This window comes from Lynx rufus, unplaced genomic scaffold (genome assembly GCF_022079265.1).
Source record: "Lynx rufus isolate CCGP_SWC_20201006 ecotype Redwood Valley unplaced genomic scaffold, mLynRuf1.p SCAF_28, whole genome shotgun sequence".
Taxonomy (NCBI): Eukaryota; Metazoa; Chordata; class Mammalia; order Carnivora; family Felidae; genus Lynx; species Lynx rufus.
The window spans coordinates 12,572,489-12,584,829 of record NW_025814843.1 but is presented as its reverse complement, the minus strand read 5'-3'; the positions used below and the strand labels follow the sequence as shown (position 1 = coordinate 12,584,829).

Sequence of the window (12,341 nt, the reverse complement as noted above, 5' to 3'; positions counted from 1 at the left end):
ACCAGCTTCGTGGGATACCTGCACTTTCTTTCTGCTTTTTATGCCTCTTCTGCCTTCGATATTCGCCTCGAGTTACTACGTCGAACATGGTAAAGACCCAAGGCAAAAGCCGGGTGCCAGTCCCGGCCGTCTCCACAGCTTTGGCCCCAGTCTCTCTGTCTACGAAGTGTAAGTAACACACACGCAGCCCTCCTTCACAAGGTTGTGTGCAAGTCTAGTCCAAAATGAGAAAAGCCTGCAAACTGCCATGCGCCGCCCAATTTTAAGATCCAAGGAAAGATGGATTCAGACAAAGCTCAGCTCAGGACCAGCACACCGCGGTCACTCAATAAGCGTTAAGCACAAAAGGAGCATTTTCCTCCGACAATGAGGCTAATGGGCGAAGCGACGGTGCCCATCTTGGCCTCTCGCCCCGCACCTGCACCTGCACGACCCGGTTTTGACAAGGAGGGCTCCGATTCTGCTCGGCTCAGGGAGGCAGCGCCAGAGGGGCCCCATCGCCGGCCTGCAGCGCCCTAAAGAGCGCACCAGGAGAAGGGAAGGACCCGAGGACAGGCGACAGGGCGGAGGTCCGCGCGGCGTGACCTTGGCCGGCCCCTCCGCCACCTGGGGGCAGCCTCCCGGCCGGCGCACCGAGCCCAGCCCGGCCGGATGCGGGACGTGCCAGGACAGCAGTTTCGGTTTCCCGAGAAGCTGACGTCCCCGCCGGCGCGGCGAGTCCCTAGGGCCGCCCGCCGCGCCCCGCCCGGCCCCCGCCCGGCAGCCGCCGCGGCCCGCGGGGTGGGGGGCGCCCGAGGGGCGTCGCCTCAGCAGCCGCGCTCAGGACGCCCACCCGCCAGCCCTTCCGCGGCTCTCACACAGGCGGGGCAGGACGGCCCGCGAGCCCCGCCGCGCCCCTGCGAGCACGGACGGCCGGCCGGCCCGCGCCAGGCCCCGTCGCCCCGGCCTGCAGCGCCGCCACCGCTGCGCGCCTTCCCGCGCCGCCCCCCACACACCCTACCTTCCGCCATGTCGGGCCGGCCCTGCTGCAGCCTCGCGAGAAGTGCGCCGCGCAAGCGGGGCGGCGCGGACCCGAGGCCGCGGGTCTCGCGAGAGTCTCGGGAAGCGGGAGGGCGGAGGGAGCGCGGGCGGGCGGCGGCCGGCGGGCGGAGGCCTCTCCGCTCCTCACACCTTCGAGGCGCGGGTGCGCGCCGGCGGCCAACTGTGGCCGCGGCCCAGGCAGGGCCCTGGACGGGATGCACACGGCGAGCGGACCCTGCTCCTTGGAGAAACCTGGCGGGGAGGCGGTCGGGAGCGTGACTCTGTGGTCTCGCGGCGCGTTGGCGACGGGCAGGGGCCGAGGCTGCGGGAGAGGAGGCGGGAACCGGGCCAGGGACTCGATGCGGACCCCACCGCGGACGGAGTTCAGAAGACCCTCTGCGCACTGCACTGCGGTCCCCACCCCGCACCCCACCGCGGACCCCACCGCGGACCCCATACCGGACACCACCCGGACCCCACACTGGACCGCACCCCGGACCCCACCCGAACACCACCACGGACCCCACCCCTGACCCCACGGTGGACCGCACCCCAGATCCCACCCCAGACCCCACCGCAGACCTCACCCCGGACCCCAGACACCACACGGACCCCACCGCGGACCCCACACCGGGCCGCATTCTGGACCACACCGCGGACCGCATCCCAGACCCCACTGCGGACCTCACACCGGACCCCACACCGGACACCACCGCGGACCTCACACCGGACCCCACTGCAGACCTTACCCCGGACCGCACCCCGGATCCCACGCCACACCCCACCGCGAACCCCACACCGGACCCCACACAGAACTGCACCCCGGATCCCACCGCGGACCTCACCGCGGACCGCACCCCGGACCCCACCGAGGACCACACCGAGGAGCTCACTCTGGACCTCACCTCGGATCTCACCCCGGACTTTACCGCGGTCCCCACCGCGGACCCCATCCCGGACCACACCGCGGACCCCACCCCGGACCCCACCGGGAACCCCACCCCGGCCCCACCGCGCACCACACCCAGGCCTCCATGCGGACCCCACTGCGGACCCCGGGGCAGGGGCTTACTCGGGTAAACCCCTGGGACCAAGGACAAGCGTGCAGGCAGACGGACGGAAGAGGCGGAGAGACATCAGGACGCCGCTCGATGACATCAGTTGGTGGCACGGGACCGGAGAGAGCCAGAGATCTGGGAGAGGCGTCGGGCCAGAGGGGCTGCCCCGCGCGTGTCTCCTGTGCGTGTGGACGGGCACCCTCCGAGCAGAACCCCGCCTGGCTGCAGGCGCTGAGAGTGCAGATGACCGTGTTCCCCGGTGCCCGAGGTCTCCTGCCACACAGGCGGGGAGTGCGTTGCAAAGGCAACTCAGGTGCAGACCGCAGGGGCTGGCGTAGTAGGGGTCGTGAAACCTGAAACCTGGGTCTCGGCCATATCGAGGACCCGGGTGGGCCCTGTTGTTGGGGTGGCAAACTGGACTCCTATGTTCAGTAGTGCTGGGGCTTGACACGGCCCAGGACGGGGCGTGGAACCCGCCAGCGCAGCGAAAGCGAGAAGCCGGGAAGCCGGCCAGATTCAGTATTGGGATGGACAGGTAGGGAGCCAAGGAACCAAAGCCTTCAGGGAACATGGGGTGACCAACAGCAGGAGAGAGGGCTAAAGGCTATGGCAAGCAGACAGCAGGAGACCCTTCTAAACAGACTGTCATACAGAGGAGAATCCAAGGAAGGCTGATGGTCCCCATTCCTAGAAGCATCCAGGACTGCAGGGGAAGTGGTGACCGGGGACAAGAGCTGAGGAAGAAGCGTGGGTTAGAGGAGGGGTCAGAACAGCAGAGGGGGAGCGTCCGAAGGGGGAGAAGCCTGAGTGCTACGGAGGGTTAGCATCTGTAGGTTGGCAGAGGAGCAATGTGGAGTCCACACCGTCCCAGGGTTCGGGTTCTGAGGAAGGGGGAGGAGTTCTGGCTGAGGTCCCCAGGGGATGGAAGGGGGGAGGGCGAATGTGTCAGGGCAGTGGTGTGCTCAGGGACATGATGTCCAGCTGGGGTGGGCACGTGGGCAGGGGAGAATTTGCCAGGCTACTGAGCTGCCATGGCTCAGAGCCTCCTAGTCTGTCAACAGTGGTTTAGAGGTGCCGCACGGCGGGCCACTGGGCTCACGAGTGTGGCCTGCCAAGCTCGTCTGCTTTGAGTGCCCTACCGATGACCTAAAAGTGCTTGGGGACTCTGCCACAGCCAGTGCCTGCTTTTGCATCAGACCACGTGTCTGTCCCACCAGCACCACCCTGGCATGTGACACGCAGCAGGTGCTCGGTATGTTTGAGGAGTCGTTCCCGCCACGAGCTACACCAGCAGTCAGGGGGACGGGGTTCACATCGGGCTCTGCAACTGACCTGCTGTGTTGATCAGGGCAGGACCCTGCAAGCTGCCCTCTCAGGTCCTACAGCAGTTTCTACAGGGGGACAGGACATCCGGAGGGTCACGAACCCCTGAGAACGTGATGGAAACCAGGGAGAGCAGCACACATGCAGGAAGAAACAAATCTGTGCCCTTCCTGTCTGCTTGGACTAGATGCCTGCAGCGAATGAAAGCTCCCCTAAGGGGCCTAGTCAACTCAAGGGCTTGTCTGCCTCCTTGTCATGACCATGACCTGCCCTCACCAAGCCTTCTCTCAGAGGTGAGAGCCCTCCTCCTAGAGATGCTGGTACCAGGACTCCATCTCTGACCTGATCTGGGCCCTTGTCTTTCAAGGGGACTCCTACTGGCTGGAAACCCCTGAGCTACAGAGCCTGTGAAACAAAGCATCAGACAACTCCAGCAGCCAACAGGATTCCCGGCAGCTCGCAAGGTCAGGCAAGATGTCTGAGCGCCTGAACATGGTTCACTTTAGATGTGACTCGGGTTTTGCTCAGATAAGGAGGAACTCGGCTGTCCGGGACGGGGAACACGAGGTGCGTGAAGGGTCACCACAGACCGCCTAGGGCACAAGGGCACAGGCTCTTCCCGGGGGAGGAGGTGCCAGGTCCTGGTAGAGAGGGGAAGGGAGGGAACCACTGGACCCGTGGGCCAGCGAATTAGGTTCCACTACGGGCCTCAACACGTGCGCCCCCGGGTGACCTTGGGAAGGAAGAACCACCTGCTAGGGAGGGAGCAAGGCCCTGGAACCGAATCCTCGCCGGAAACGTACTCGCTCTGCAGTCTTGCCACGCTGATCCGAACCCGTTTTCCTCATGAGAAACTACTACTTTGGAGGACCCTTGTGAGAATGCGCCTTGCACCAGCCTGCCATAAAGTGCAAGCTCCATCAGTAGGAATACGGTTTCTGGCGCTCCTTGGGAACAAACGAGGTGTTGCTGGGCACACGGAGCGCTCTCATGCTTCCTCCTAATGGATGCTGCCGGCAAGGGGGAAATATCAAGGGTCTTGCCTAGGATTCTCTGAGCAGCTCCTAGGTCTAAGCTGTGTCTGCTGACTTTTGTGAAAGTTTTTTCCTTCTCCTGATTTAGTCCACCTGTGTGAACAGGAAGCGGAATTCTTTCATCATTTCACTATGGCTCAGTGGGGCATGCAGACTAAATGAGACCAAAAAAGAAAAAAGTTACCCCTACCTTGGCAGTCATGTTACACACATCTGAAACGGAGCAACCAAAAGTAGCTTATCCTGGAAATAATTTGCTCTGCAAACTGAACCCTGTTGGGGCTTCCAGTCCTCCAGAAAAATTTTTTATCAGTAAAATTAAACTCTGAAAATGACCCCGAACCTTCCCCGGACTGCTTTCAAGGAGGATTTTCTTCTTGTTTCTAACTCAGCTCTCATTAAGAGATCTGGCTTCTTGTTCTTTTCTCAGGTCGCAAGGAGGAGGCCTTGGCGGCCACCGGCAGCATTTATCAACGCAAACACTACCTCACACTGTAAATCCACGTGAACTCCACGTGAGGGCACAGGGTAGAAAGGTAGACAGGGACACCCTTTTAAGGGCGGGAAAAAGTGCTTGGTCTTGCCCCTTTTACGCTAACTTGCTAAGTGAGCCTGGTGCTACTTGGGGCCACGTTCGCCCATCCGTGTGGAGGAGGGAAGGTGGTTGGCTTGAGGTGGTGCCCGTGGGCTCTTCTGGTCCACGCTCAGGTCTGGGTTCCCTGCCTTCTAGCTTATGTCTGTGGTAGAGCCGCTTCAGGCTAAAGACAAAGTCCCCGAAACACGCTAACACATGCTCATTTCATTCAAGGCCCTTCATCAGCAGGTACCTGACTGGTGAAGGATGCTGCTTGGCCCCGTACTGGAAATCTTAAGACCATTGTAGCAGGTCAGAAGTCAACTTCCCACCCTCTGGTTCCTTCTTTAAATGAAGTTTTAAAAGTCCTTTATCAAGATTCCCTTGTGGACCTTTTGGTATCATGTGCTGTTTTGAAAGAATCCCACAACTTGCTTTTGAGACCTGCATCCTAAAACCAAAATAGCTCGTGATACAGCCTCTAAGTGATCATTTATTGATTTACACAGCATCCACCACACGATGGAGGTGCTTTACAATACAGCAAACATCACAACAGAACTCACATAGTTAAATACAATCAACAAGTTACAGAACTAAAAAAAAAAAAGAAAAACAAAAAAAACAACAAAAAACTGGAATGACGCAACATTATGTCAGATTTCAGAGATGCTGAGAAGTGGCAGTACAAAGAAGGCAATTCCACCAACTGGAGACCAGACGGGCAAAAATAGATCCACAAGCACCACAACCCCAAGTGTGCAGATTCGTAGAGGGTGGTGAGCATATGAAATAAAATTTCACAACCAAGAATGAAGGCCATTAAGGATACCAGGACACCCACGTGATCACAGGACGAGTGGAATACCCTCACAGAGAGAGTGCCTCGTAATGACAAGGGAACCAATCTCTCGTGGATTTTAAACTCACAGAAGGAGGCCAGAAAGCCACTGAGATCATACATCCCGTATGAGCACAGACTGAAATCTGGAAGCCTTTACCAGAACTTGGAATCAATTTAGGAAATAGCCAACAGTCCTAAAACCCATAAGACTGTGTAGATGTTGTTGACAGTTGGCACAGAGTTAGGGAGAAAAATCCTTTTCCTAGAACAGAGAGGACTCACCTCACACTAGTGATGAGGCACTGGTGGGGCAAAAGCCACCTGGATCAGTGTCACCTGAGAGTGGTTTAATATCAAATATGGAGGCGCTAAGTTCACACTGTCAGATGAACACAGGGAAAGGCACAGGTGATGCCCCTGGCAGCGAAGAAGTCACACACAACCCCCCCCCCCAGGCCTGTGTGTCCACATGCAGCACGCCAGGGCGCCAGGTGGAAAAGAGCAGGAAGGGAGGGGCCCTCGTTCCTGGCTCCCCCTTTGACTCCCCAGGATCTAGCCCAAAACACACATGGTTACTCCAAGGTACCTGCATTTAAGTGGCACTTAAAGTTCAGTAAGAGTTGTCCCTGAGTTACTAGGTCATTTGCCGCTCCCCGAAGAGTCAAGTCCCAGGTTTTAACTTGACAGATCACTAGCAGAATCACAGCAACGGGAGAGCAAAGTTCAGACTCCATTCTGCCACAAGCAGCCACCATGTGGACAGTTTCTGATGTAAGAGTAAGAGGGACTGCATTCAAATCCCAGGCGCGTGTGCACTACCAGCACTTTGGGGCAACAAGTTTTAGAATTTGGGGGGGGGGGGGGGGAGTCCCAAATGAAGTTCTCGAAGAAAACTGGCTGCAGTAAATCAAATCAAACAATTTTCACACTCAGCAATTACACATGTATGGGATTTTATAATGCTTCAGAGTGGGGAACAGACAGGTGTTTAGAAAAATCACTCTCTACTGTGTCTACATCCTCAACCATTTTACTTCTGCTTCAAAAAGGACCTGCAGAGTCCACAGAGGATGGGGCTACTCATAGGGATCCCTTCACTCTCTGCCAAAGCGTCTCTCCAAGCCCCACAGAGCAGAGACGCACCAATTCTCACAGAATTGTGTCCCATCTGGTACCGTCTCGAGTTCTGTCTCTTACAGGCCAACTACTACTTCCCAATCCCAACCTCACACCCAACATAGAGGAACCTGGGCCTGCCGTTAACACTGCACACATTCACTTCATCATTTCCTGAAGCTGTTTTAGAAAACATGATATGAAATATGCTTATGCTCAAACATTAATAAAATCCAAGTGCACTATGTCAGTGACAGAATCTATATGTCAAACAGCAAAGCATTCACACCCCTGTAGTGCTTTGAGATCCACATAAGAACCTAGATAGAGCCCAATACATCCACTGCCACGGCCATGGGATTTTCAAGTATAAGTCTGTTTGCATAAGGAATCAACCTGAGATTTTTCTAAACTGCATTTCTCTGGCATTCAGTATTATAACCTTCATTCAATACAATAAAAGCCAACAACTTGACAATTATTGGAAAAAAATTGTATTTTGGAAGAACTCACTACATAAGGTGACAGAATTCCAAAATCAAATTACATGAAAATATACATCGCAATTTCTTTGTACAATAAGTGAGAAAAAACCTGCAGTATAGAAGAGTAGAGGCAAAGAAACACGAAGGGCTCAGGAGAAGGGGACACGGGGTCAACAGCGTCAGTCCTCGCGAACCCGCAAGTGACGCAGAAAGCCTGCGCAGTGCACACCGTAATCCACCCGACCTTAACGGCAGGGAACTGGGGGGCAAAAGCAAAACCAAACCAGACTTCTGCACCATGTGGGGCAAATTTCAGTTAAGTTGGATTCTGAACTGACTCTTTTTAGTTCTCAGGGATAATGACTGAGTTCAAGAGCTCTCAACAGCCAAAACATGTTATTGCTACAACCAACCCAAGAGACGGTACAACTAGGGTACAAAAGGACAAAGCACCTGGTGATGACCACTCCTCTGAAGTCATCATTAAAAATCAAGTAGTTGCTTATTAAGTATTTCAGTATTGGAACTAAATGATTTGAAAACTTTCTGGCAGATAGAAGAGATAAAAGCAAAGGGGAGTGTGTCAAAACAAAGAAGATACAAAAGTTTAGTAAGTGAAAAGAGTTTAATGAAGCCTCAATGGTTTAAAGGAAATTAAATGGAAACTTGTAATCCTAATTGTTTTTCATCTGACATGCTTTAAGGAGTCTTTTAAAACTGATAAGAAACAATGAATAGGGAAAGAAAACCTGCTAAAATCTTTTAGAATTTACACGATTCTTATTCTACTACAAGAAAGCATTATTTGGTACAAGGTGTATCTGTGGATGTACATGAATAGTATATATATTATCCGGATCATGTTGTGCTATGTACAGGTCTTTACAATTCTTCCTGAAGGTTAAAACAGTTCATTAGAATTCAAAATGCGTAATCATCTGTAAGTTGGCACTTGTTAGGCTCTTGTGTCAGCACTGATACTGGCATGTTCTATCGCAGCCCACTTCCAGCCAGTGTCTGCCAACTTGTTACGACAGAAGTCCAGCGATAGGTGGGTAGAGTGCAGGGAAACAGTGCCGTGTTTCTCAGTTGGAGACCCTACAACAAAGCAAAGAGCGTCACATGATGAATTTACAAATCACAAAAGAATTAACTGATCAGAAATTTTTATTTGTATTCTATTTCTTTGGAAACGAATTCTTCATTTCATTTTAAGCTCACTTTTGTGCTCCTCCAACATGGCAGCCGCATATGGCCGTTTTATTTCAAGTTTAAATGACAGTAAATAAAATTTAAAATTCAGTTCAAGTGCTCAATATGGCTAGTGACTGCCATACTGGATGACAGTACAGACACAGAAGATTTCTTTCCATCAGCGTAGAAAGTCGTAGTATACTTCCCTAATTTAGATTGTTTTCAATAGATCCCAAATGTCTTTCAACTTATATTAATTACATCTGAAGTCAAACACTGAAGAACCACTTTCAAGCCAATTGATTTGGAAATTTGTGAATATTTAAGAATATTCAGAGAAACCACTTAAGACCATCACCCTTTTCAACCTGTTGAATTTGATCCAACCCTGCAGGTTCCATCCAAACCCATTTTGTCTGTGAAGCTGCCCCCAACGGCACATTCCTGTTACTTTGTCTCTGCCGGGCCCATGCCCTCCGTGAGCCTAGAAGAACCACATCCAAATGAAAACAACCATCTCACCCAGCACTTACGTGCCAAGCAAGTTTACAAACCTATCTCGTGCAATGTTCGTAATCACCAGATGAAGGAGTTTCCCCTATTTTATAGAGAAAAGTGAGACAAGGTCACACAGTTAATAAGGGGCAGGGCTTCCTGCTCATAAAGTTAGAAAAACAGCAGATTCAAGTTTTAAAAAAACAAGTCTAGCGACTGGACTTTCCTTCAGTCGCCGTGTGCTCTGAGTACACAGGGAAGCAAGGGGAGGGAGCAGGGAGAATACCTATTCTTACTGGACCGGGTCAGCTGCTCCAGAAACCCGTGGACCTGTGCTGTCTGGCAAGCACAGTGCTGGGCACGAAGAGCCTGAATGGAAGATGACTGGAAATTCGAGGGTGTCATTTTAAACCCCTAACAAAGAAGCCAAGTGTATCGAAGTCACACCAGACATGTGTCTTCTCAAGCCCCAAGTGAATTGATCAACCTCGCAATCACCCATGTTCGACCGTACCCAAGCTCTGCTGTGGGCCCACCCGCGGCCCCGCCTGTGCTCATTGCCTTAACCAAGACCACCTCCCGCAGGCCACTCCCAAAACGGGTAGATCACCCTCCCCAGCACACAGACACACAAACGGACACACGTGTTGTACTGGAAAATCTAAAGACGTCACTGAAACCAAGACTTGTGGTTACAGAACAGGTATTATAATTTTTTGGTGATGTTATCGGAATGTTTTTCCGAAGGCCAGACCACGCCCAACTTAGTCTCAGGCCAATTAATCCCTCAGAACTGGCAGAGACCTGGGTGCAGAAATTCAGTAATTGTTCCCCTAGGACGTGACCAAGAAATTTCAAGACCATGAAAGAATCCTTTAAAAATGGTTTCTGTGCAAGGTTTTAAAAAGAAAAAGGCTCCACGGGGGACCGACTGCTCTGAGTCAGTAAACACCTGAAATCAGGCAATCGGGTCATTCACGAGAGCCCAGCTTTAACAGCACAGACTTCTTCAGCAGAAACAGAAGAATGTATTCCCCGCCCCCCTGAATAAAATGTATTCTAAAGAGACAAAAAGCCTCAGCACAGAAAAGCAAGTCTGCTGATGGAGTTCCAAACAGATGGGGCCAATTCCATAAGCAAATTTCACTTCCAACTGAAACTGTATCTGCTTGTTAAAATCACACACGTTTTACATTAACTGAAATTATATCAACTGTATGTCTCTATGAAATCACTTAAATATCTGTTTTTTACCTCAAAACTTAGTATTACTCCCGATTTTTAACCTACAAATCTGGAGACGGTTCACCTCCAAAGGACATAACTGTCTCATTCTATTTATTTCTGAAATGAGAATCAAATCAGGGCACCTGGGTGGCTCAGTTGGTTGAGCATCTGACTCTTCGTTTCAGCTCAGGTCAAGATCTCATGGTTCGTGGGTTCAAGCCCCAAGCTGGACTCTGTGCTGATGGTGCGGAGCCTGTCTGGGATTCTCTCTCTCTTCCTCTTTCTCTTCCTCTTCCTCTTCCTCTCTCTCTCTCTCTCTGCCCCTCCCTGCTGCAAGCACGCATGCGCTCTCATTCTCTCTCCCTCTCTCAAAATAAATAAAACATTAAAAATCATTTTTTAAAAAGTCTAAGAAGTACGAATCAGACAGGCGTGCTTCCAAATAACAAACACTTCTGATGTTGAGGAAGGTAATAAAAATAATTCCTCGCTCAGGAATAAACGTTCCAATAATCTCAGCCACTCTTCACTGAAAGCAGACCATGAGGGAAATGGCCTGTGTCGGGAAGTTTCCCACTACCGTTCACACAGATGCCCCGACGTCCCCCCAGCCCCACTCTTCCTCCGGCAGCCACCCGGTGTCCTGCTAGACAGCAGCACCCCTCACAGGGCCACTTTCTTCTCGTGCTGTGGCACTGCTGACCGTCCACACCCCCTTCCTTTCTGAGGATGCAGCACCTCCCACCGCCTGGCTATCCTCCTGGGACCAACCAGCCCTCGGGCTTCTGTTTCTTCCTTCTGCCTCCCCCCCCCCCCCACCTCGTCTCTGGAGACCGCCGATCTCAGCAGGAGCCCTATGCCGACCTCTGTCCTCCACAATCAACATGAGTCATGTGTCTGACTGGCCAGATGAACAGGATAATTCACCGATGGTGCTCTACATTTATCCCAACACCTCCCAAGAGAACACCACCTTGGTAAATGGCAGGAAACTAACAAGTATTCATTAACAAGAACTGAAATGAGCTCAGGGTCACCTGTTCTTGGTGTTACCTCTCATTTCAAGATACAAATCTTAATCCTTAACAATAAGCAACTGTTAAAAAGAAAGCTGATCTATATGATCATGTTGATAGATATAAATCACACTGAACTAACAAAATATCAAAAGGCCATGTGATTTTTAAAAAGTGCAGAACATACACCATGTGTATGCTTGTGTTATATGAGCAGACACACATCACCGTGTGCACATGGTGTGTCGGGGGCAGTCGGATTTCTGAAGATTAAGCTACTGTCAGTGGTCACCTCTGGGAACAGAACTGGGGGCCACCACCGGAAAGGGAGACAGGCTTCTGTGTTGCAGACTCCGTCCCTGACGTTTGGGGACAGGAGTGAGGAGGGAGGAGGGAGGAGGACAGCGATAAAGAGGCAGGCAGGCAGCAGCAGGCTGAGGAGGGACGGCGACAGAGCCGTGGCACGCACGGGCAGGGAAGAAGACCCTACCAGAGGTATGACCAACGGTGTCCAACGACACAGAGATCAAGACGCAAAACTATACTAAGCCTGTGGATGTGGCTGTGTCATCGGTTTAGTTTACTGTGGGGAGGACAGAAGATGAGCCAAACGTGCCTGGAAACAGACGGTTGGGGGGAAAGGCAAGGGCTTCTGCTTCCCAGCCCCCCTTCCTTCCAAAGTGAAGTACCACTGAGAATGTTACGACTTTCAACGTATTTCTCCAAGTCTCTGCTTTAAAAAAGCTCTCCCTCTGCCGCACAGCTGTGAACGGACAGTGTCTGGGCTAACTCCCGGGAGCAGCGCCACACGCGATGTTTCTGCAAATTGCTTTTCCTACTCAAGACCATCTCTGAGATTTCACCATGTGTCTATAGTGCACAGTTAGTTGCTGGATAACGTTCCAGTGTATCAATCCTAACTGATCAATCCTTGCTGATGGGCCTTTTAAAAATC

General features: G+C 52.4%; 2 protein-coding genes across 4 annotated transcripts in view; both read right to left on the bottom strand.

The window, feature by feature from the left end:
- The window catches only part of ANKFY1 (ankyrin repeat and FYVE domain containing 1), a 79,472-nt gene extending 78,437 nt beyond the window's left edge, over positions 1-1,035 (bottom strand). Inside the window, exon 1 of one of the 2 annotated variants that reach the window (XM_047089882.1) lies at positions 1,001-1,035. In XM_047089882.1, coding sequence (XP_046945838.1) covers positions 1,001-1,010 — 10 coding nt within the window. In that variant the 5' untranslated portion in view covers positions 1,011-1,035. Of the gene's footprint in view, positions 1-18; positions 291-1,000 lie in introns of those variants that run through there. The other variant, XM_047089886.1, reaches the window with a different exon arrangement.
- A 4,447-nt stretch (positions 1,036-5,482) lies between these two features.
- Positions 5,483-12,341, bottom strand: part of UBE2G1 (ubiquitin conjugating enzyme E2 G1) — a 109,431-nt gene continuing 102,572 nt past the window's right edge. For both annotated transcript variants that reach the window (XM_047090135.1, XM_047090134.1), the window contains exon 6: positions 5,483-8,552. The gene's annotated coding sequence lies outside the window, so the exon portion shown is untranslated. The remainder of the gene's footprint in view (positions 8,553-12,341) is intronic.